Consider the following 20,183-nt stretch of genomic DNA (forward strand, 5'->3'; position numbering starts at 1 on the left):
TTGCCCTTTTCAGCCTTAGAAAATAATACACAATTCAAAATATGGAAAACTATACTAAACAACAAATTAGAATATTTATTAATTATTCATAAGATCCGAACTGGTATATGGAGTAGACATGAAAAAGAAATCCCTTGCAACAAGAAAAGGGATATATGCATGCGATGCAAATGCTATTATGGAATGTATCTGAAATATTAATTAGTACATCCTTCCCCTGTCATCGAAAGGGTCATCCCCCTCTAGCTCCTTCAAGTAATCAAAAAATAGTAATAAAGCAAACAAAAAGAATCCCCCCGATGAACTCCCACCGCCTCCTCCCCCGCCACCGCCACCACCTCCAAACCATGGAGGGAACCCCTGGCCCCCATCGTCAAGCTTCCTAGGTTTCTGAGTATCTAAAAGGTAGAATAATTAGATGAAATTGGAACATCACGATCTCTTTTTCAAAGCCGAACATAAAACAGGTCATTAAATGATCGAAGATGTGATGTGGAAGGAGGATAGGAGTTCATTTAAAATATAAATTTTCAAATACGGTTGATAAGACCTACACAAATTTGGATAACTGCACTAAAGTTAGGAAAGTTACCTTTTGGGGTAGTGGTTGAGATCGTTGATGATCGACTTCTTGCAGTTTGCTTTTGGGTCTGAGTTGCCGCGCAAGTGGCGTTCTGAAGCATATTATTGGATACAATCAATCAATAATACAGAAGAAAAACAAATGCAAGTGAGCTATTAAAAAATGCTGCTAAGAGGCAAATCATGTTATATTGTGTCGCATATGCTAATGTCTTGACTGGAATATGCAAAAACACAAACCGAATTCACAACACGCAGCCTTGCAGATGGCGAAATTTTCCTGGCGAATGCAACAGAATGTTGCTGACCATTCTGGCTAAGTTGAAGCCTCCTTTTCTCTGTATATAAACAAGAAAACAACAATATCAGCTCTAGCAGAGTTGAGATACCATCATCCCATTTGATTTACTATCTACTTTATTGGGCGAACTAGGCATGTTTAGTCACATACTGAGAAATAAGAGCATGATAAAACAAAATGAATCCCAGGACCTGGTTTGGAAAGAGAAGGAAAAAAAATTGAATCCCAAAAATGTAGAGTTCCTGAAGTAATTTACTACCACAAGCGTACTGTCCAACCTAGAGTATCCAAAAAACAACAAAGTACAGGGCAGATACAGAATTGCTACAAGAAGTAGGTAGGAGTATAATGGAGATCAAACCTTTATTGATATGATAGAATCCAGAGTTAATACAAGACCCATTGAAAGAGGTTCAAAAAAGAAACCACTGTTTTTATAATAAAATCTGATGTAAACCCATCAGATCCATTGGATTAAAGTTTCTTAGGCCTTTGTCAGCAAGTAAGAATTCTTGATCAGTAAAAGGCCTGACCAGATCATGAAGTTTGGCTTATGGAGGTGATTTTAACTGGGTAAGTTGTGCCAATCTGGTTTAAGCAGAGCCACAGGGGATTTGTCATATAACAATTTGAAGTGGTCTCAGACGAGCACTATAGGTAATTCTGAGTGTCAAAGATTCAAACCCAAGAAAGATTCAAAGCTATTTTCATGAAATTTATGTGATATATCTCATTGTCTTAGTAACCAATGATTGTACTAATCCAGCATTTTCTTAGCCTTTGATATCGACAGATTTGATAGTGTCAATCTGATTCAATTGATTGATAGATAAGGTCAACTTATTTCAGTCAGACAGGTTGGCTTTGGGCCGACCGGTAGCCTTCAACTTAGTTGGAGCCAATCTACCGAGTTCATGCAGATGACTGATAAACTGATGGAACATGGAGCACGAGGATGCTTTGATATCAAATTGATGTAGCCTGAAAAATGCTATGATACCAAATTGATGCAGAACAAGATCGAATCAAACTCACAGCAAAGTGATATTGAAACATCTCACCTAGTATCAAAACTACTAAGCATCCTAAAATAAAATAATTACCATCTTAAAACACTAATAAAAATTTGTTCTCCTAAAGAGGAGATCCTGCCAAATTAATCCCTTACAAATCAAAAAAAAAAAAAATCCATATCTATTTTGGATCACCAACTTAGTTGGTTTTATTAGGCTGGTGTTACCTACAGGGCAGATTAGCTTGGCATACAGAATAGCCTAGTTCGACAAGCCAGTCAACTTAGTTGAATTTAGTTTATCCGCCCAATTGACTATTTTAGCTAATCAAAGCTATTCCTGAATTTTTTGTTGAAAACAATTTTTATTTGAAAAAAAAGCACTTCCATTTTCATGTAACAAACAAATTATGAGTCAAAACTGGAAATGGAAATTGTTTCCTTTTTACATCACCAATTTCGTTGAAAACTTGATTTCCCTCCCAACCAAAAAGTGCGTTAAATGTTAACCTAAAAGCTAGTTCTTGCTTTCATCAAACTGTCAAATTGATCAAGCATTGCAAGCTTGCATCTCATAATGGAGAAATTATCTAAATAAACTCTCATGATACCTAATTAATTCAAATAATTATCCCTTAGTTTCAGTCGACAAAATGTGCTCAATGAATTAAGGCAATCATAAAATTGAAAAACTACAGAGAAAAAAAAATCTGCACATACTTGGTCAAAATCAAAATAGAACTTTTTAGCAGTGTCATATTTGTACCTAACAATCTCTGGGTCTGATGAAAAGCTGGCCATTGTATTGATGGTGCTGGTGATGTAACATATGTATGCGTCACCATTTATTTGAAGACCTACAAATTTTAAGTTACACACTGAAATAAAGAGAAAGCAATCAACGAAGTTCATTGATATTGAAAGCAATTAACATGGTTTAAAAAGTTCCAAACCAAAAATTGATAAAGATAAATTTTAATCTGAGTTACATAGAACTTTTTTTACGTGGTACAACATGGTGTCAATCTGATTGCTTACTAATGCCCATTTCTTTGGTCAAAAACCAATCCATACAACATATTTAATTTCTAGAAACAATTTGTGAAACAAAACCCTGGCAGCATAATCTGAACACCCTAGAATCTTCAACGGCCTCAACTATGTCCCTTCTTCTACTGAAGACACGCTTAGCATACATCTAGTTCCGTCATGCAGTAGAGGTGACAGGAAGATGGTAAACAACACCTGTCTTGGCTTGTGTGGTCCTCTACAGTTGGAAAGAAACACCACATCTTGGACAGGAGCCAAGCAGTATATACTCCAATGAGCTATCCCTATGTCTGGGACCTGCAGCAGTATGTCTGAGAACACTCCCATGATCCGTCCACATCAGTCACTGCATACACCCTCTGTTTTCTTACTGAATGGAAAACGTTTTACTTGAACAAATTCCCACTTGAAGTTCTCCCAGTTACAATCCTTCACTAATGGTCAAATGTTATACGAAAATGACAACATCTCATCTCATGTGATTATAAATATATTACACTGAAATAATAGCCAGCATCCACTCCATGTGTTCTCCTAGGCACTAGAAGTGTAAGTCACCGTGATTATACAAATTTCATATTTAGATTGAATACTACATCCAAATCTCCCATCAACAACTGAACACAGAAAACCTAACAGCAACCAAATATCCCTAGGTTGTAGAACTTTGTTTCTCGAGTAGATCAGATTGCATTTGGTCCTCAACAACACTTAGGCATGTCTACGTCTTGCTGTGTTATCTGATTTGCCCACAAAACATTTCTACAGAGCATATGTACTTTACTTCATATCTAAGCAAAATTGAAAATATCATGTCTTCTTTGACCTTGCACAGTTGCAATTCAGAAAAGTTAGACAGCACGTACACAAACAAGTTAGGTCGTACTTGTATACGGATTATGAAATTCTGTAAACTGTACAAGTTAGGTCGTACTTTGTATACGGATTATGAGATTCTGTAAACTGTAAGGTAATAATATGGCTGAAAATCAAACTGCAAGTTGGGAAAAATCAACTTTCAAGACTTGCCAGGAACAACTATTCAGAGTGAACCTGTGGAAAGGAGTATTGTTTTACCAATCTAATAGCCTGTTATATTTTGAATTTCAATGTGACCATCGAAGATTTCCAACATAGAATGCATTGAAATCGCTTTTCATCTGAAAAAGGAATCATTAGGATCTGATCGTAGTTTCTGTTAATTCTCACCAAAACAGAACTGAAAATTAAACATATGACCTAAAAGGGTTTGCCCGATTGGTCTCTAGCTCGCACAAATTCGCTCCCGGAAGAATTCAAGAAAAGCCATCAACATCTGAGATTTAAAAAAGAAAAAGAAGGAACGAAAAGCAAGAAGAGAGAACGCACCGACAATCGATGCGTGCTTAGAAACACGAGGTAAGGGCTTTCCTCACCCTTCACAGGCGTCCTCCTCCTTCCGCCGTAGAAGAGGACAGACGAGGAGGAAACGGAGGGCCGGAGAAGGCATCGACTGAGCTATTTATAGCTCGTTCTTTTCTTGCCCCACAAGACAATCAGAAAATATTCGAAATTACGATTTGACCACTGCTGATATTTTCTATTTCGCCCCTCCAAATTTTCTTGCCCACACAAATCACCTCCACTAGACGGGCAAAGGCCAACGGAGCTCAGGCAGCGTGAGCCTTATTGCGGTATTACTCAAAATGGGAGTCCTGTTTCAGAATATCCGATCACTAGTCCTTTTAGGTAATTGCCGATATAAAAATGTATTAAATAATTATATTTCTTTATTAATAATGTCGGTTTGGTGAACGATGGGATTATTACGTCACTATTCGTGCTATTTTTCAATAAACTATAAAATATCTTAAAATTTTATTTTTCTTGAATAAATTACTTTTTAGCAAAATTCATGCTCCATATTTTCTTATTCGAAAAAAAAACCAAAAAGTTGAATTAAAAGAAAATAAAAAATTTATGGAAACTCTCTTGTTCCCGAAGGAGTGATATTCTACACTGAGCAAAAAGGCCATCGTTTGCCAAGAGTTAGAACCCTAGTTCTGGTTGCGACAAAGCAAATAAAGGAGGAAGATCACTTCTTCCATCAAAAACTGACCTTCGAATGTCAAAAATCCTGCCTTTTTTTCTTTCCCATTTCAATTGCTCAATGAATTCACTTCCAAACGCGCCAAAATCTTTCACCGATGAAGCTCATCAATCCCCTCGCGGAGCTCTTGCTGGCACGATCGTCGCACTCACTGCCGTCGCCGTCGCCGTCGCCGTCGTCGTCATCAGGGAAATGCGTCGCCTCCGGCGCCGATTTATCTTCCTCTGCCGTCGCGGTGGCCTCCAAGTTGGCTCCTTTCGGCCTCCGCCTCCGGCGGCGGCGGCCGCGCTCCTTCTCCTGCCACTCGATGCCCTCCTCCACGGCGTCGATGATACGGTGGATGAGTTTGCGGTTCGGCGACGCGTCCCACCGCGCCCAGAAGCTCTTGTAGCACCCGAAGCAGCGGCATCGCAGCTCCGGCGGGTGCTCCCGCTGTTGGGGCCACTCCCCGCCAGCGGAGAGCAAGTAGGCGAGGACCTCCTGCTCCTCGGCGGACAGCGCGACCGCCAGCGCCAGCACCGCCGCCGGGAGCGCCGCCAGGCGGTCGAGCTGCTGGGCGGGGTGGACCCCTCGCGCCGCGACGCCATTGGAGGGCTTCTTCATCTGCAAGATCGCTTTTTGAAGGCCTGGGTGCGGAAGGAAGCAGGGGAGGAACAGTAAAAATGGTCGCTTTGGATTGAGAGTTTGGTGAGGAAGGAGGATGAGGAAGCTGTTGAGCCACAGTCATAGACGCCATTAATTAATGAAGGTAAAGGGCTACTGGTTCCTATTGGCTAGTCTCGTAGGGAAAGCAAATTAGCACTATAACTAATCCGATTTTTAAGATACTACAAATCCTCAAAATTTTAAAAATGACACAACTTCATTAACATGTTCATCAATATTCTCACCTGTTCAAACTCAATGGCTATAAAGAATTGTATGAGTAAAAATTTGACAACAGTTTGGAATATCCACTCACATGAACTGGAAAACAAGATGGTGTAGCTGTTGATGCATAGCCATAACTAAAGCTTATAGAATATGGTCGAGAGAGAATACATGGTCGGTCTGTTCTTCCATTGCCAAGCATGATCAAAATATTTGTGAAGAGAAGTTGGTGATGGCCTTCATGAAGAACTCTTCAGACGAGCCTTGATCCACGATTGAAGATTCAGCAATTCTTCAGTGGTGATAGAATGGCCAACATTAGGATAAGCCTGTAAATTCGAAAAGAACTCAGATGATAATAATAGAATGGAGCTAACACTTTCGGGAACAAAGTGTACGAAGTTTTTTCTTTTTGACTGCTTGATTGCAGAAAAGTTCATTAAGCTTCTTTCGCCTGTTTTATTGAGGAGGAAAAGTCAAGGGAAAGAAAGACATTTTAAAGCCTTTTTATCTTCTAATTCCCATGATGCAGAAGGCAAGAAGATAATAGCAATTACCTTGAATTCGCAACTCATACCAGCTTGCTCAAGAAAAGGAGGTCCAGCTTGCCCCGCCTCGAATAATACAGTTCTGTCAGCCATACCATGAGACCAGAGAATAGGTGTCTGCAACCATCTCATATGACAAAGGAACATAAGTAAATAGAAATGAACTTAGATATAGTGGGGATAAAACTGTAGGTAGTTAAAATGCTCAACATGTACATTTCTTGCAAATGCCTGACCAACTAGTTTTCAATATGTTTGTTCCCTGCTGCTCATTTAAAGAATTGTGTATAGTTGGGTGTAACGTAAATACTGAACTAGAATAACTGGAAGGTGATCAACAGGGAACTTAAAAGTTAAAACACAAATGGTGATCGACAGGGAATTCTCTTCTTGCAACCCAGCAAATCCTGACACTGATTGTATGAGTTAAACTATATATATATATATATATATATATATATATATTAAGGTGGCAAAGAATCCTATTGAAATACCTTCTTTGCTTCTGGTGAAATACGTCCAATAATTGATGAATTAAAAGGGACCCATCCACTAAAAACTGCACCACCTCCCAAAGTTTTTGGGTAAAGCAATACGCTTGCCAATGTCAAGGCACCTGTAAAATGTTAATCACCCAAATCAGCTTCCATTATCGTGTTATTATAAATTGTCAAAGTAGGGCGATTTTTTTCCTATACCTCCTTGGCTAAATCCACAAACAAATATGTTTTCAGGGTTTACTCCATTGTCAACTTCTTTGTCTATCATAGCATGCACGTTCTGAACAGCTTTAAGAACATCACTTTCATTTTTGGGGGATTCCTGAATTTATCAACAAGGCATTAAATAGGTTAGCAAAATGTCCAACTACTTAAAATTTAGATTATGGGCCTCTCAGGATTGATGGGTGAAAAAACACACATCTGGTCTAACAAGATATTGGAATGGATGACAATGAACAGCTATTTTCCAGGATTTAGTCATGCTAGATTCATATGGACAAGTGCTATTCCCAGTATTCATGTTTAAGCAGTGTTATTTAACAGCTAGATTGTTTACCAAAGAACATTTGATCATAAGAGGAGGTTACCAGTGAAGTAATATAATTTGCAATGACTAGCATTAGCATTGAACAAGAATTGAAAAGTGAATTAGTTAAAGAAAAACTTACAGAAGTCACAGGTATCTCATAAATGTCAAACCAGGAAGGCATTACAGCACCATCTGCAAAGTAAGAAAACACTACTCAGACGAAAATTTATTCTCCTAGTAGGAACAGTAGTCAAATGACAGATCGTTCCTTTGATGAATGCATATAGATCAAACTTCACAACTAGTACCCCTTTCAAAGCATAAACCCTAGATCGGAGGCATCCTCATTTTGCACAAAAATCTAATACACAATTAATAGTTGGACTCAACCTAGAATGGGGGAAATGCCAAATTTTGCATAAAAAAGTGTGTTTTCCCGTGAAACAACACGGGAATTCAGTGGTGAACTTATGACATAATACCGGTGTGGATCAGAAGTGGAAACCGATGAAAAAACTAATTCGATTGCCTTGCCCCTTTTCCGTTGATCTTTATAAACAAAAAAGAAATAAAGGAGCATACAAGGGATGGTACGGTACAGTTGCAGGAGACGGAAGAGAGAGGGGCGGACGGGAAGGACCACTTGGAGAGCTTGAACTCGGGAGAGGAGAAGAAGGTCCGGATGGGCTCGTTGGCCGGTCCGGAGTCGCCCAACCCGTGCAACCAGAGGATGAAGCTACGCCCCGCCATTGGATCTGAGGACAGACGCAGGAAAGAGTAAAAAGAAGGAGGAGGAGGGCCGCGACGCCGGAGGGGGACGGCGAAGAAGAAGGCGGCGACGAGGGCGGCCGTGAGAGACGACAAGACCAACGGGCGGAGTCGCATTGACTGACGTCAAGCCCAAGAAACAAGGCCCAATTAAGAAAAACAACAGATTTAAATTATTTATTAGTTTTAAACCATAATTATAGCTCAAGATGATCATCATTTTCTCATAAACCAACTAATTAATCGATATCTAAATTTAGTATGGAGTAATAAACTAAACAACTAAACCTCTCTTCTGTACATCTATATATAGCAAACCGTTATAACAGTTAGTTGGAAGTCTATTTTGATCCTCCTCCTTCACATATTTATAAGCATGCTCGCGTATCCCTCTCCACATCGCAATCAATCTTCTATAGCATAAAACAAAGATGGCACACTTGTTCTTGTTTGCACTACTTGCATTGTCCTCCTCCTCCTCTCTCCCCTCAATCTTTGCCGCTCATACCGCCGGCCTTCATCTCCGGTTGACCCACGTCGACTCCGGCCAACCCTTCAGCTCGACCGGCCGCATCAATCGCCTCGTGCAACGGAGTCACCATCGTCGAAAAGTTCTCGAATCCAGGCTGAGAAATAGCCTCCCTACCTCCTTCGATGTTCCCGTCAAAGCTTCCATGTTCGATTACTTCATAGAATACTCCATCGGGACGCCGAAGCTCCCCGTGACCGGCGTCCTCGACACCGGAAGTGAGGTTGTCTGGGCGAAGTGTCGCCCCTGCGAGCAATGCGATGAGGAAGGCATAAGCATTTATGACCCGTCGAAATCCTCCACCTTCTCCAAGCTCCCCTGCTCCAGTCCTCTGTACGATTACCAGCCGCTCAAGCCCTTCAGCGTGCCAAAATGTCAATATGTTTATGTTTATGGGTCGGCGATCATCAATGGATTCTTGGCGACGGACGCGTTTTCGCTCGGCGCTGAGTCTGCGACGGCCAACTTGACTTTCGGCTGCAACAAGCTTGTGAAGGGCACTTTCTCAGGCGCCTCCGGCGTCGTCGGGCTCGGCCAAGGAAAACTCTCGCTGGTTTCTCAGCTTAATTTGGGAAGGTTTTCGTATTGTCTCACTCCGTTCAAAAGCTCCAGCAAAAGCCACCTTCTCCTCGGCGATTTAGCGAGGAGCACGAAGAGGGCGAGTTCCGGCGAAGTGCAATCGACGCCTCTTCTGAATGCCACTGACCAGTACTACGTCGCCATGCAAGGGATTTCGATCGGCGGGAATCGCCTGCCCATTCCGGCGTCCACCTTTGAGTACAGCAAAGAAGAGTCTTCCGGAGCGATCTTTGACTCCGGCACCGGGCAGACGCAGCTGCCGCAGTCGGCGTTTGACGCGATCAAGAAGGAGCTGCAGTCTCTGGTGGGACTTCCGGTGAAAGATATGTCGAAGACTGTCGGCCTCGACCTCTGCTTTCGTTTGTCGTCATGGCCGCCGCCGCCATTGCCAGACATGGTGTTCCACTTCGACAACGGCGCCGACATGAGGATGCCACAGATGAACTACATGTTCGCCGATCAAAGAACGAGAGCTTATTGCTTGGTCATGCGACCCGGGCAAAACGGAGACAAATTGACCATCATCGGCAACTACCAACAGCAAAATATGCACGTAATCTACGATATCACTTCAAGAATGCTCTTGTTTGAATCCACCTCCTGTGAGAGCTTTTAAACTTCACATTCTCCTCTGCAATTGATTTGTTGTTCATTATAATTATTCTTTGGAGAATTTCTCAATTGTTGAAATGTGATTGAATGGGCATGGAAGAAGCAAAATAATGGAAGATATGTGGCAGCTTTTGCTTTTGAATGCTCATCTTGTCACTGTGAATCTGCTGTTTCTACAGTGAACTCTGTTAGACTACCTGACTTGTCAGTATATGAAAATAGCTCAAAAACTCATTTAAATTAAAAAAAAATTGATTCTTTTGCTTTTTGTCACACCATTCATCCTTAGGTTCCAGCTATGTCAATCTATATGCTGTAGCCTATCAGTACAATTCATTGTTATTATATTACTGCAACGTATTGTTTTTTAATTAAAAAGGACATAAACGACAAGACAATCCAACAAACATCTGTCTGTGCTCTTCCCCCTATACACAAGCACAGTTTAGTCCCTGGCCAACTGTGAATTTGTGTGTCTCAGATCATGTTTGGCCAGGACCTAGAGCCTAGAAGAAGGCATGCATTGTGGATTCTCTCAGGCCAACATTTAAAATGTTCTTATCAAAGCTTTAATAAAGAAGATGATCTACTGTTCTTAGTCTTGTTTAATTATTGTAAAGCTTGAATCTGATGCTTGTGGCAGTAACCACATTGTGCACTTGTGAACCGAGGCATCTTTGACGGATTGCATTGAGTAGATGAAGAACATCGCCTCACCTTTTTGAGAACCATTCTCTTTTTCTTTGGTTTTTCAGAATTTGTTCGAACAATATACACAGAAACTCCCAATATTGTTATTCTTTAATGTGCCCCAAAATTCTCACTAGCACTGTTCCCAAACACTGTGTTTGATTCTTTTTGAGCATCATTCATTCATCCTTCCTTCAAATATGCCAAAACCTGCGCAAATTTCTACACCCTACGCCCTCCTCTTGTTTGTTCTTGGTTGTCATGGCGACTGACATAACGCATGCATGCCATAAAGCTGCCAGTTTCACCCCATCAATCATCTGATCTCCATGAAAACCCTGCCGAGCTCTTATCATCTGTTCTTGGTGGACTCCGCGAGCTCAATGGGGGCAAATGAGTGCCAAGGTTTGGCCTTTGGGGTATTCGGACTGTAAGAAATAAAGAGCAATTTTACAACCATTTCTCTAAGTAGTTTCTTGTAGTTGTTCTTTACTTCAAAATCTTTTGCAGAGGAACTCCAGGTCAAAATCTGTCTGGTACACTGTCTCCGAGCATAGGAAACTTGACAAATCTTGAGTTTGTGTAAGCTTTTGGTGATTAATTTTGCCACCTTTCGATCAATTAAGTCTTCTTTCTTCTGAACTTGATGTGTTTGCAGGTTGCTGCAGAACAATAACATCTCAGGAGAAATACCTGCAGAGATCGGCAAGCTCTCCAAGCTTCACACATTGGATCTCTCCGAGAACAACTTCTCCGGTGAAATCCCTGCTTCCTTGGGTAATTTGAAAGACCTTATGTACTTGTAAGTGACAAAAGTTTGTTTTTTGGTTGAAATTTGATTGATCTTAGTTGTCAAGAATTCCAAAAGCTTAACCAGTTAGGAATGAACTTATTTTACTGACGTTAAACACGGCTTGATTTGGTGATCGAGCAGGAGGTTCAACAACAACAGTCTTTCAGGGGCACTTCCTCAATCTTTGGTCGATCTCACTCAACTCACTTTCATGTAAGCTTGTTGGCGATCTAATCGCTTATCCTTTTGATATGGTTGATCATTTGATCAATGTACATAACTAAAGAAGATATCTTTGGGCATTTATACTTACAGGGACATGTCTTACAACAACTTGAGTGGCCCTGTGCCAAAGTTCCCAGAGAGAGCATTCAAGTAAGTCTCATCCACTACTGTTCGTCGTCAAGACACTGTCGATAGTTTACTAAAAATAGAACACTTGTTTGCCTTTTGATCACCAGTATCAAACAATTATCAACTGTTTTTTTGTTTCTGCAGCATCGTTGGCAATCCCTTAATCTGTCCTACTCACCTAGAGCAAGAATGCTACTCGACGATTCCTGTGCCAAGAACCTTTTATACTAATATTTCTCAAGGTATACACGATTTGTTCACAAGATACTTCATCCTCCTTCAATCCTAACATCTGTTCTTCTTGTTTATTTAAGGTGTTCCAATTTCACAGAATCCAAAAAGGCACAAAGTAGTGATCGTCGTCGCTTCCAGCCTCGGGACCATCGTCGTCGTTAGCATCACATTGGGACTATTTATTTGGTGCAGTCGAAAGCTTAATCGACAACTGTTCTTGAATGCAAATGGTAATCCATCCATCCAACATGAAATTTAGCCATGCCTGTGCCATTGCCCAATCTCACATCTTTGATGATATCTTTTTCTCAGACCAAGAAAAGGAAGAAGTCTGCCTTGGTAATTTGAGACGGTTTCACTTGAGGGAACTTCAAGTTGCAACGAACAATTTCAGCTGCAAGAACTTGCTCGGAAAAGGCGGTTTCGGAAACGTCTACAAGGGGCAACTGCAAGATGGGACTTTAGTAGCTGTTAAAAGGCTAAACGATGGAAATGCCATGGGTGGAGAGATCCAATTCAGAACTGAAGTCAAAATGATAAGCTTGGCTGTGCACCGTCACCTTCTTAGGCTGTATGGAATATGCATGACTGCCACCGAAAGGCTTCTGGTTTACCCCTACATGTCGAATGGAAGTGTAGCTTCTCGACTCAAAGGTGAGAATTTGTTCCTTGTTGATTGTTCGATGCAATTAGATTTAGGCCAAAAGGATGTATGACTGACAAAAATCCCTCATTCTGCAGCAAAACCAGCATTAGATTGGAGTAGCAGAAAACGAATAGCTTTGGGTGCTGGAAGAGGGTTGCTCTACTTGCACGAACAATGTGACCCCAAGATCATTCATAGAGATGTCAAGGCTGCTAATATATTGCTCGATGGCTACTGTGAGGCTGTCGTCGGAGACTTCGGACTTGCAAAACTTTTAGATCACAAGGACACACATATAACGACAGCCGTGAGAGGAACAGTGGGGCACATAGCGCCGGAGTATCTGTCGACAGGCCAGTCTTCTGAAAAAACTGATGTTTTTGGATTTGGAATCCTTCTTCTGGAGCTGATCACTGGCTTGAGAGCTTTGGAATTCGGAAAAGCAGCGAAGCCTAGAGGTGCCATGCTTGATTGGGTATGTATGTATGTACAAACATACTTTAGGCTTGCCTAGCTACTATACCTCAAAGGGATCACATTGGTAAAACTAAAACTATTTTCTGTGACAGGTGAAGAAGATGCATGAAGAAAAGAGGCTCGATGCGCTTGTGGATGAAGACCTGAGGAACTACGATAGGATCGAGCTGGAGGAGATGGTCCAAGTGGCGCTCTTGTGCACTCAGTATCTCCCAGGCCACAGGCCCAAAATGTCAGAAGTTGTTCGGATGCTTGAAGGTGATGGGCTCGCAGAGAGATGGGAAGCCTCGCAGCGAGCAGAGGTGCATAAGCTTAAGGCGTCTGAGTGCTCGTTGGAGCGCTTCTCTGACCTCACCGATGACTTGCTTGTGGAAGCGATGGAGCTCTCGGGGCCAAGGTGATCGGCGACAGTCACGAAGATCAAAGATCTTAACTGGTTCTTGGCACGTGAAAGAGTTTGTATAGAATACATAGCAGCAGAGAATTAGTTTGTGATGGGTGAATTTGTTCGTGATGTGTGTGTTGAAAACTAAACTCGTGTAATAACAAGTCGTTTCTTGTGTGAATTATGCATGCGCTAAAGCTCCTGTTGAAACACTTCAAAGTTGAATGCTTCATTAAGTGACCAAATTAAGCAACACTTCAAACTATTTACAGGGCTTCCACTACCTTCTTCAATCTCCACTCCCTTTTCTTCTCTTCAAGTAGAGCTTCCTAATTGGCACCAAAAGGTTAAGCAAGAAGCAGAGATGAGCTCACCGGGATTGATCGATAGTGTGGCACACTCCAATTCCATATCTTTTTGGAGGCATTGCTGCAATGGTGATTCTAGTAGCCATCTAAGCCATGGCTTTGCTGTGATCGCAAGTCGTCCTCCGTTGACGGTGAGAGACCATCGAAGAAGATCGCCGTGGTAGTGGAGCAATGGTTCGTGGTCATAGTGATGGCTGGAGATGGCATTTCTTCTTTTGTGGTAACTCCCAGTAGTTTGGAGCAGCCAGTGACAAGGGAAGTTGTATCGTTCAATCAAGAGAGTTGAGCAAAATTTTGAAGAGCATCTTTAATCATTTATTATTATTATTATTATTATTTTAAAATTAAAATTTTTTTTTTTTATTTTGACATTGTTGTAGCAAAACATAAATACTAGTAAAAAATAAATCAATTTAAATAAGTCAAAAATTTATACATATAAGATAATTTAATATAAAAAAATTCTTTACTAATTTAATTAAAATTACTTCAACGTCAAAAAAATCATCTTAAAATAATTATAATAGTAGCTACCACAATATCATAGTAAATAATAATTTTATTATAATTTTAATGATGTTGGAGTGATTTTGATCCCGTTAAAGTAATTTTGAATAAATTTATTAAAAAATTAATGTAAAAGTGTTTTATATATATTTATTTATCAAATTGAATTGATTTATTTTTATACATGACTACACGAGTGACTTTAGTATTTTAGGTAAAAAAATAAGAAATATGGTTGGGTGATTTCTGATTTTTTTAAAAAATGTTCTTTTAATAATTCCGTTAATTAGGAAAACTTTTAAAATTTTTTAAAAATATATTAAATATTAGGGTTTTAAAATTTATTTTAAACAAATCAAATACTGAAAAATAACACATGACAACCACTACAGCTCAGCATGTCGGCTCCAATAATTGCTGGGGCATCAGTTCGGCTTCAATAATTGCTGACTTCGTCACTCTAATCCCCAATCCTAATTCGCTTCTCCATTACTGAAGCTTCAGAAATCTCCCCCTTGTAAGCAGTCGTTGTTTCGCCTCGATCGCCATGAATCTCTCCACGGACTTCGGTCAATTCCTCAACAGGATATGGGATGCAGCTTCGATCTACCTCGCCAAGCCTCGATCTCGCGTCGAAGACTTGGGCAGAGCCGCGGAGCGATTGAGGGCCAAACTGGAAGACGTCGTCCGGGCCATCGATGAGGCTGAGCGCAACGGGCAAACCGCCACCGCAGAAGCTCTACAGTGGAAGCGCGAGGCTGAGGAGTTTGTATCTACGAAGGTCGCCGCCATCCAACAGGACTACGGGGCGAGGCGGTGCTGGGGAGGCTGGTCGTGGAATTGCGTCTCCATCAACCGGAGGGTCACCAAGGAGCTGAAGGAGGTGCAGGAGTTGATTAGCCGAGGGGATGGTATTAGGGTTTGCCGCGCCCCTGCCGCCGCCGGCTGCCGTGGAGCTTCCCATTTCAAATGATGTGGTCGGGATCGAATCGGATGTGATCCAGATTGTGAACCAGATTAGGAATGAAAATGTCAGGGTTATAGGCATCTACGGCATGGGGGGCATAGGAAAGACGACGCTTTTGAAGCTCATCAACAACCATGAAGAGATCTCCAAGCTTGGGTTTGAGCATGTCGTCTGGATTGTGGCCTCCAAAGGATGCAAATTGCAAAAGCTTCAGATGGATCTGGCTCAGAATGTAGGATTGAATCTTAAAGACGATGAGAGTGAAGATGCTTGTGCTACTAAACTCTTCAACTTCCTCAAGGGAAAGAATTGCTTATTGTTGCTTGATGACATTTGGGAATCCTATGATCTTGTCAAGTTGGGGATGGAACAAGCACCTGTTGAGCATGGCATGGAGCAAAAGCGCAAGGTGGTAGTTTTCACGACGCGCAGCGAGCAAGTATGCACTGAAATGAGGGATGTGAAGACAAAAGTGGCAGGCTTGACATCTGATCAAGCATGGGAACTCTTTCTTAAAAATGCAGGTGAAAATGTAATCAACTCAGAGCCAGGAATTAATCGACTGGCAAAACAAATTGCTAAAGAGTGTGCTGGAGTGCCCCTTGCTCTCATCACTGTCGGCAGAGCCATGTCCACAAAGAGGTCAATGGAAGCTTGGAATGATGCCCTCACGCAGCTGAAGAAATCACAGATGCCAGAAGTCACGGGTAAGAAAGAAGGAGATCTTATGTTTGCTGCCTTTAAACTTAGCTATGATAGCCTGGAAGATGACAACATGAGAGCTCGCCTGTTGTGCTGTTCTTTGTGGCCTGAAGATTTTGAAATTGACAAAGCCGAACTAATACAGTGTTGGATTGGTCTTGGCCTGATTGATGAGTTTAACTTGATCACTGAAGCATTCGACCGAGGGCATTCCCATATCGATACTCTTACGTCTGCATGCTTGTTAGAGATTGTTGATAAGGAAAGCGCGACAAGGATCAAGATGCATGATGTGATCCGAGACATGGCTCTTTGGATGACCTCGTATTGTGGATCCAATCAAAACAGGTGGATTGTTAAAGCACGCGCTGGATTGAGACAGTTGGAACTAGAAAATGAGGAATGTCAAGTGGTAGAGCGAGCATCATTTATGCATAATGATTTAAGTTCTTTGCCAAGGCAGACTCCCACTTTTCCCAAACTTTCCATGCTCATGCTCCAACAGAACCGTAACCTAGTTGTAATTCCTGGGTCATTTTTCCAGTCTTTGCCTGTTTTGACATTCTTGGACCTCTCGGGTACAGACATCACAGAGCTTCCGAAGGAAATCAACATGTTATCTGAGCTCCAACATCTAAACTTGAACTTCACCCAGATCGAAGCGCTGCCAGCAGAGTTGAGTAGCCTTGCCAAACTCAAGTACTTGCTTCTGGAAGGAACTGAGCGTCTTGTTAATGTACCCCAGGGAACAATATCCAACTTACCTTTGCTCAAATTGTTGGATTTATACGAGAGCAAGTACGCTAACTTGGATGAGCTAGAGGGATTTAAAGGATGCCGGAAATACATTGGAATTACCTTGCACTCAATGGCAACCCTTCAATCGGTTGGGCTCTCTACCACAATTATCTATATGGAAACTCCAACTAAAAGAGATGAGAGACTTGGCTTATCCAAGCCAACTATTTGAGAGCATCATGAATAGCCACAACATAAAGCAGGGCCTCGAACGACTAGAGATTGTAGATGTCATTACAGGTGGTCAATTAACAGTTGCTCGGAGCAATGAGGATCGTGAAGAGGGCCTTGAATGTTTGAGGTATATGACGCTCATAGCTGTCAAAGATTTGCAGGAAATCACTTGGAAAGAAGTCCAGCCTCAAACAATATTTCCTAATCTTCATGAACTGATCATTGTTAAATGCAAAATGTTGAGAAACATCACCTTGGCTCTTATGCTACCAAGCCTCAGTGTCTTGAGAGTATCAGATTGTGATGAGATGGAAGAATTGATAAGTTGTGTTGGGAGTTCCGTCAACTCTACCATGGGCCTAAATTTACTGTATTTGAGTGGATTGCCTAAATTGAATTGCATCTCACAACAGCCACTAACCTTCCCCTTCTTGGAGCGGATGTATGTAAGTTCATGCCCGGAATTCAAAAAGCTGCCATTTGGGGCTGAAATGTGTCAAAATAGATTGAAAGGTATATTTGGTGAAATGGAATGGTGGGAAAATATCCAGTGGGAGGATGTCAATGACAAGAATTCTCTCTTCCCTTATTTCAAGTCTACTTCTTATTGGTAAGTAATTTTTATGAACAAAAGCATGCAAATCTTTCTTTTTTCCATATATACACTTTAGTAAGAAACAACACTTTTTGAAAGTTACCATCTCTATGTATGAACAGATGTAAGAACAGGCAGGTGGCAGATTCTATCTTTAGCAAGAAACACCACTGTTCTCGGCCAAGGGCACCCGAATAAAGGTTCATAAATTAATAAGGTCTAATTTTTTAATTAAATTTTTATATTTTTAATTTTTAATTTTTGAATTAATTCTTAGTTTTTTTTAATTGTTGCCCTAATTTTTGGGCTCACAGCAAAACCGCCGTTGGCGCGCTATCCGTCGACGTGAACGAGATCGTCGCACCGGAGCCGGACTTCCTCCACCTTGATTGATCCGCCAATGGACAACGGCATGGAGTGGAGCAGAGGCGACGTCCTCGGCCGCGGCAGCTTCGCCACCGTCAGCCTCGCCTTCGTCCATGAACCCTGCCAGTGGCAGCTCCCCTCCGTGGTGGCCGTTAAGTCCGCGCCGCTGTCCTTGTCGGGTTCCCTCCGCCACGAGTACTCCGTGCCGGTGCTCGGTGAACTCCGAAGGTCGTCGGATGAGGCCACCGGAGCCTTATAACCTCTTACTCGAGTTCGCCGACGGTGGAAGCCTCCAAGACGCTGTCCGCCGCTCGGGGAGCCGACGACGACATGCGGCTCGGTCCTCCGTGGATTGGAGTACATCCACGCTCGTGGTACGCGCAACATCAAGCTGCAGAACATACTCGTCGTCGGCGGTTCTTTGCCATCTTTCGATTTACAGAGTGCAAAAAGAATAGATTGTGGTTTTGATTCGAGTAGAGTGGTTGAACAAGAAGCAGATGAAGAGCAGTTCATCAGGACAGAGTGAGTTTTAAGATTGATCTGTCTCCACTCCATTCATTGAGAATCGAAGGTTGTAAATTTCACTAAACTTAAATTGATCTCAAGTACATAATTTTCTGATGCAATTCTCGCTTGGAAATTTCTTCAATTTTCTTTGGTAACTTTCTCTTGAGTAATAAGAGAGAAAAGATTCTCTGGTCATTAATTTATTCCCAAGGAAATTACACTGAACAATAACGAAAAAATATATGAAGAAAATGAAATGTGCGAGTTAAACCCAATTTAGGGCTACGATTTTCTGCATCTATTGACTTTGAAATCTATTTATACATTTTTATTCTCCTAAATGGTATAGTAAAGGCTATGAAAAATGTTTAGCTCATGGTTCAAAAATTATAATTTCGCTCAAGGTCCTTGTACAACCGGCTCTGTGTATGAAATGCCTGAGTGAAGGTACTTAAGCTTTGTTATAGCATGACTAATTTGTATTACAAAAGAGCATGAATATCATTAATTTGTGAACAAAAAGCTATGTAAGGAAAAAAATTTAATAAAAAAGGAGACAGAATCTATACCTATTCAAATCCATGCAAACATAGTTGATTCTATTTAACATTATGATGAAGAAAGAGGTTTAAGTAATCTTGAAGAACAGTTCATTTTCCTCTCTAAGTTCTGTTTGTTTATATATTAGCAACTGGAGCATTTGTTCCAAAATATTAAATTGTTAGGGAACCTTTTGGCTGCCATGTTGTCTATTGATTTCACTGTTCTCAGGTACCTCATAAGTAGTTTTCCTAGAATCAGACGTCCGATTCAATGGAACCAATTAAGCCAAATCACTGGTGAGTATGCATGTAGGTAAAATACCCACCAAGTGAAACAGACCATGGAATGGAAGACATGCGTGCAGAGAAGCGTGCTTACAGAATGTTTGGATGCTCGACAGTTCTATAATATATTTCGCATGCGCCTTTATTAGTATATTACTCATATGTTGCTAACAGAAACCTATCAAGTACTATCTATATCCTCATTTCGAACATTCACAATAGCTTTCTTAATTTGTTAAGATATACAGATAGATTGATAAAGATAGACCACATATTTCTCAATTTTTTGAACTTAATTAGATAATGATTTTAATTTTCTGTTATTTCCGTTTCTCAGAGAGAAGCTGTGTTCAAATTGAGGATAGAGGATGCTAAATCTAAAGCTAGAGCTCTCAAGACTCTTGCAGTAATGCCGGGTAATCATTCATTTGGAGCTCGAAAACGTTTCATGTTTGGTTGTGGCATCTTGATTGCAATATTTTTTTGTGAATGGAAGAAAGCAACGGGAAGTGATGATCGATAGCTCTCAAGTCTTCCGATTATCTCTTTATGCAATTCTCATCATCGCTTTAGTGATTGAATGAAACCACCCGTCGAACCCAGCAAGCTGTAAGTGCCAGTCATGGAACGAAGCGATGAAGGAAGTGACGGAGACTGGCAAAAAGCTTGTGCAAAAGAAGGGGTTGTTTGCAGGTTTGACATTCTAAAGGCAAGGTTCAGGTTCTTCCATTCCCGAAGCCCAAGGGAGACTAGTTCAGTGAATGCCCTGTTAGAAGGAATTATTGAATCAGAAGCATCGAGTGTGAGGGAATGGTATC

General features: G+C 41.2%; 5 protein-coding genes and 1 pseudogene across 8 annotated transcripts; 3 read left to right on the top strand and 3 right to left on the bottom strand.

The window, feature by feature from the left end:
- Positions 1-55: 55 nt before the first annotated feature.
- On the bottom strand, positions 56-4,410 carry LOC141840275 (uncharacterized). Of its 4 annotated transcripts, XM_074728213.1 has the most exons (6): positions 4,361-4,392; positions 4,023-4,260; positions 2,662-2,752; positions 823-920; positions 593-674; positions 56-398 (listed from the first exon to the last, which is right to left on the bottom strand). In XM_074728213.1, the coding sequence occupies exons 3-6, from the start codon at positions 2,738-2,740 to the stop codon at positions 202-204; spliced, it is 456 nt and encodes a 151-aa protein (XP_074584314.1). In that variant the 5' UTR covers positions 2,741-2,752; positions 4,023-4,260; positions 4,361-4,392; the 3' UTR covers positions 56-201. The 4 variants fall into 4 exon arrangements, with proteins under 4 accessions (XP_074584314.1, XP_074584315.1, XP_074584311.1 ...); XM_074728214.1 differs by lacking the exon at positions 4,023-4,260 and having other exon boundaries at positions 4,361-4,410; XM_074728210.1 differs by lacking the exon at positions 4,023-4,260 and having other exon boundaries at positions 4,314-4,405.
- Positions 4,411-4,949: 539 nt separating this feature from the next.
- Positions 4,950-5,709, bottom strand: LOC141840274 (uncharacterized). The gene has a single exon (XM_074728209.1). It carries the CDS (start codon positions 5,635-5,637, stop codon positions 5,101-5,103), a length of 537 nt encoding a protein of 178 aa, XP_074584310.1. The 5' UTR covers positions 5,638-5,709; the 3' UTR covers positions 4,950-5,100.
- Positions 5,710-5,900: 191 nt separating this feature from the next.
- On the bottom strand, positions 5,901-8,369 carry LOC141840273 (putative carboxylesterase Os04g0669500). The gene is made up of 6 exons (XM_074728208.1): positions 8,084-8,369; positions 7,624-7,676; positions 7,151-7,274; positions 6,947-7,068; positions 6,462-6,569; positions 5,901-6,233 (listed from the first exon to the last, which is right to left on the bottom strand). Exons 1-6 carry the CDS (start codon positions 8,367-8,369, stop codon positions 6,144-6,146), a joined length of 783 nt encoding a protein of 260 aa, XP_074584309.1. The 3' UTR covers positions 5,901-6,143.
- A 314-nt stretch (positions 8,370-8,683) lies between these two features.
- Positions 8,684-9,976, top strand: LOC141840271 (aspartic proteinase nepenthesin-1-like). Its single transcript, XM_074728207.1, has one exon. The coding sequence runs from the start codon at positions 8,684-8,686 to the stop codon at positions 9,974-9,976; it is 1,293 nt and encodes a 430-aa protein (XP_074584308.1).
- Positions 9,977-10,942: 966 nt separating this feature from the next.
- On the top strand, positions 10,943-13,748 carry LOC141837445 (protein NSP-INTERACTING KINASE 1-like). Its single transcript, XM_074724847.1, has 10 exons — positions 10,943-11,051; positions 11,145-11,244; positions 11,321-11,464; positions 11,597-11,668; positions 11,771-11,830; positions 11,954-12,051; positions 12,124-12,273; positions 12,356-12,697; positions 12,785-13,164; positions 13,259-13,748. Exons 1-10 carry the CDS (start codon positions 10,943-10,945, stop codon positions 13,565-13,567), a joined length of 1,764 nt encoding a protein of 587 aa, XP_074580948.1. The 3' UTR covers positions 13,568-13,748.
- A 361-nt stretch (positions 13,749-14,109) lies between these two features.
- Positions 14,110-19,888, top strand: LOC141837446 (putative disease resistance protein At1g61300; annotated as a pseudogene).
- Positions 19,889-20,183: the final 295 nt, after the last annotated feature.

The sequence above is a fragment of the Curcuma longa genome, chromosome 11, assembly GCF_044706935.1.
Source record: "Curcuma longa cultivar G26 ecotype Majalengka, Jawa Barat chromosome 11, ITB_CL_G26_1.1, whole genome shotgun sequence".
Classification (NCBI taxonomy): domain Eukaryota; kingdom Viridiplantae; phylum Streptophyta; class Magnoliopsida; order Zingiberales; family Zingiberaceae; genus Curcuma; species Curcuma longa.

Coding starts and splice junctions, on each gene's coding strand:
- LOC141840271 (XM_074728207.1), top strand. CDS start 8,684: ATGGCACACTTGTTCTTGTTTGCACTACTTGCATTGTCCTCCTCCTCC.
- LOC141840275 (XM_074728214.1), bottom strand. CDS start 2,740: ATGGTGACGCATACATATGTTACATCACCAGCACCATCAATACAATGG. Junction 921..2,661: donor TCAGACCCAGAGATTGTTAG/GTACAAATATGA, acceptor GTTTATATACAG/AGAAAAGGAGGCTTCAACTT. Junction 399..592: donor CTCAACCACTACCCCAAAAG/GTAACTTTCCTA, acceptor TCTACCTTTTAG/ATACTCAGAAACCTAGGAAG.
- LOC141840273 (XM_074728208.1), bottom strand. CDS start 8,369: ATGCGACTCCGCCCGTTGGTCTTGTCGTCTCTCACGGCCGCCCTCGTC. Junction 7,275..7,623: donor ATGAGATACCTGTGACTTCT/GTAAGTTTTTCT, acceptor TGATAAATTCAG/GAATCCCCCAAAAATGAAAG. Junction 7,069..7,150: donor TTGTGGATTTAGCCAAGGAG/GTATAGGAAAAA, acceptor AACATTTTACAG/GTGCCTTGACATTGGCAAGC.
- LOC141840274 (XM_074728209.1), bottom strand. CDS start 5,637: ATGAAGAAGCCCTCCAATGGCGTCGCGGCGCGAGGGGTCCACCCCGCC.
- LOC141837445 (XM_074724847.1), top strand. CDS start 10,943: ATGCATGCCATAAAGCTGCCAGTTTCACCCCATCAATCATCTGATCTC. Junction 11,245..11,320: donor TTGACAAATCTTGAGTTTGT/GTAAGCTTTTGG, acceptor ATGTGTTTGCAG/GTTGCTGCAGAACAATAACA. Junction 13,165..13,258: donor GAGGTGCCATGCTTGATTGG/GTATGTATGTAT, acceptor TTTCTGTGACAG/GTGAAGAAGATGCATGAAGA.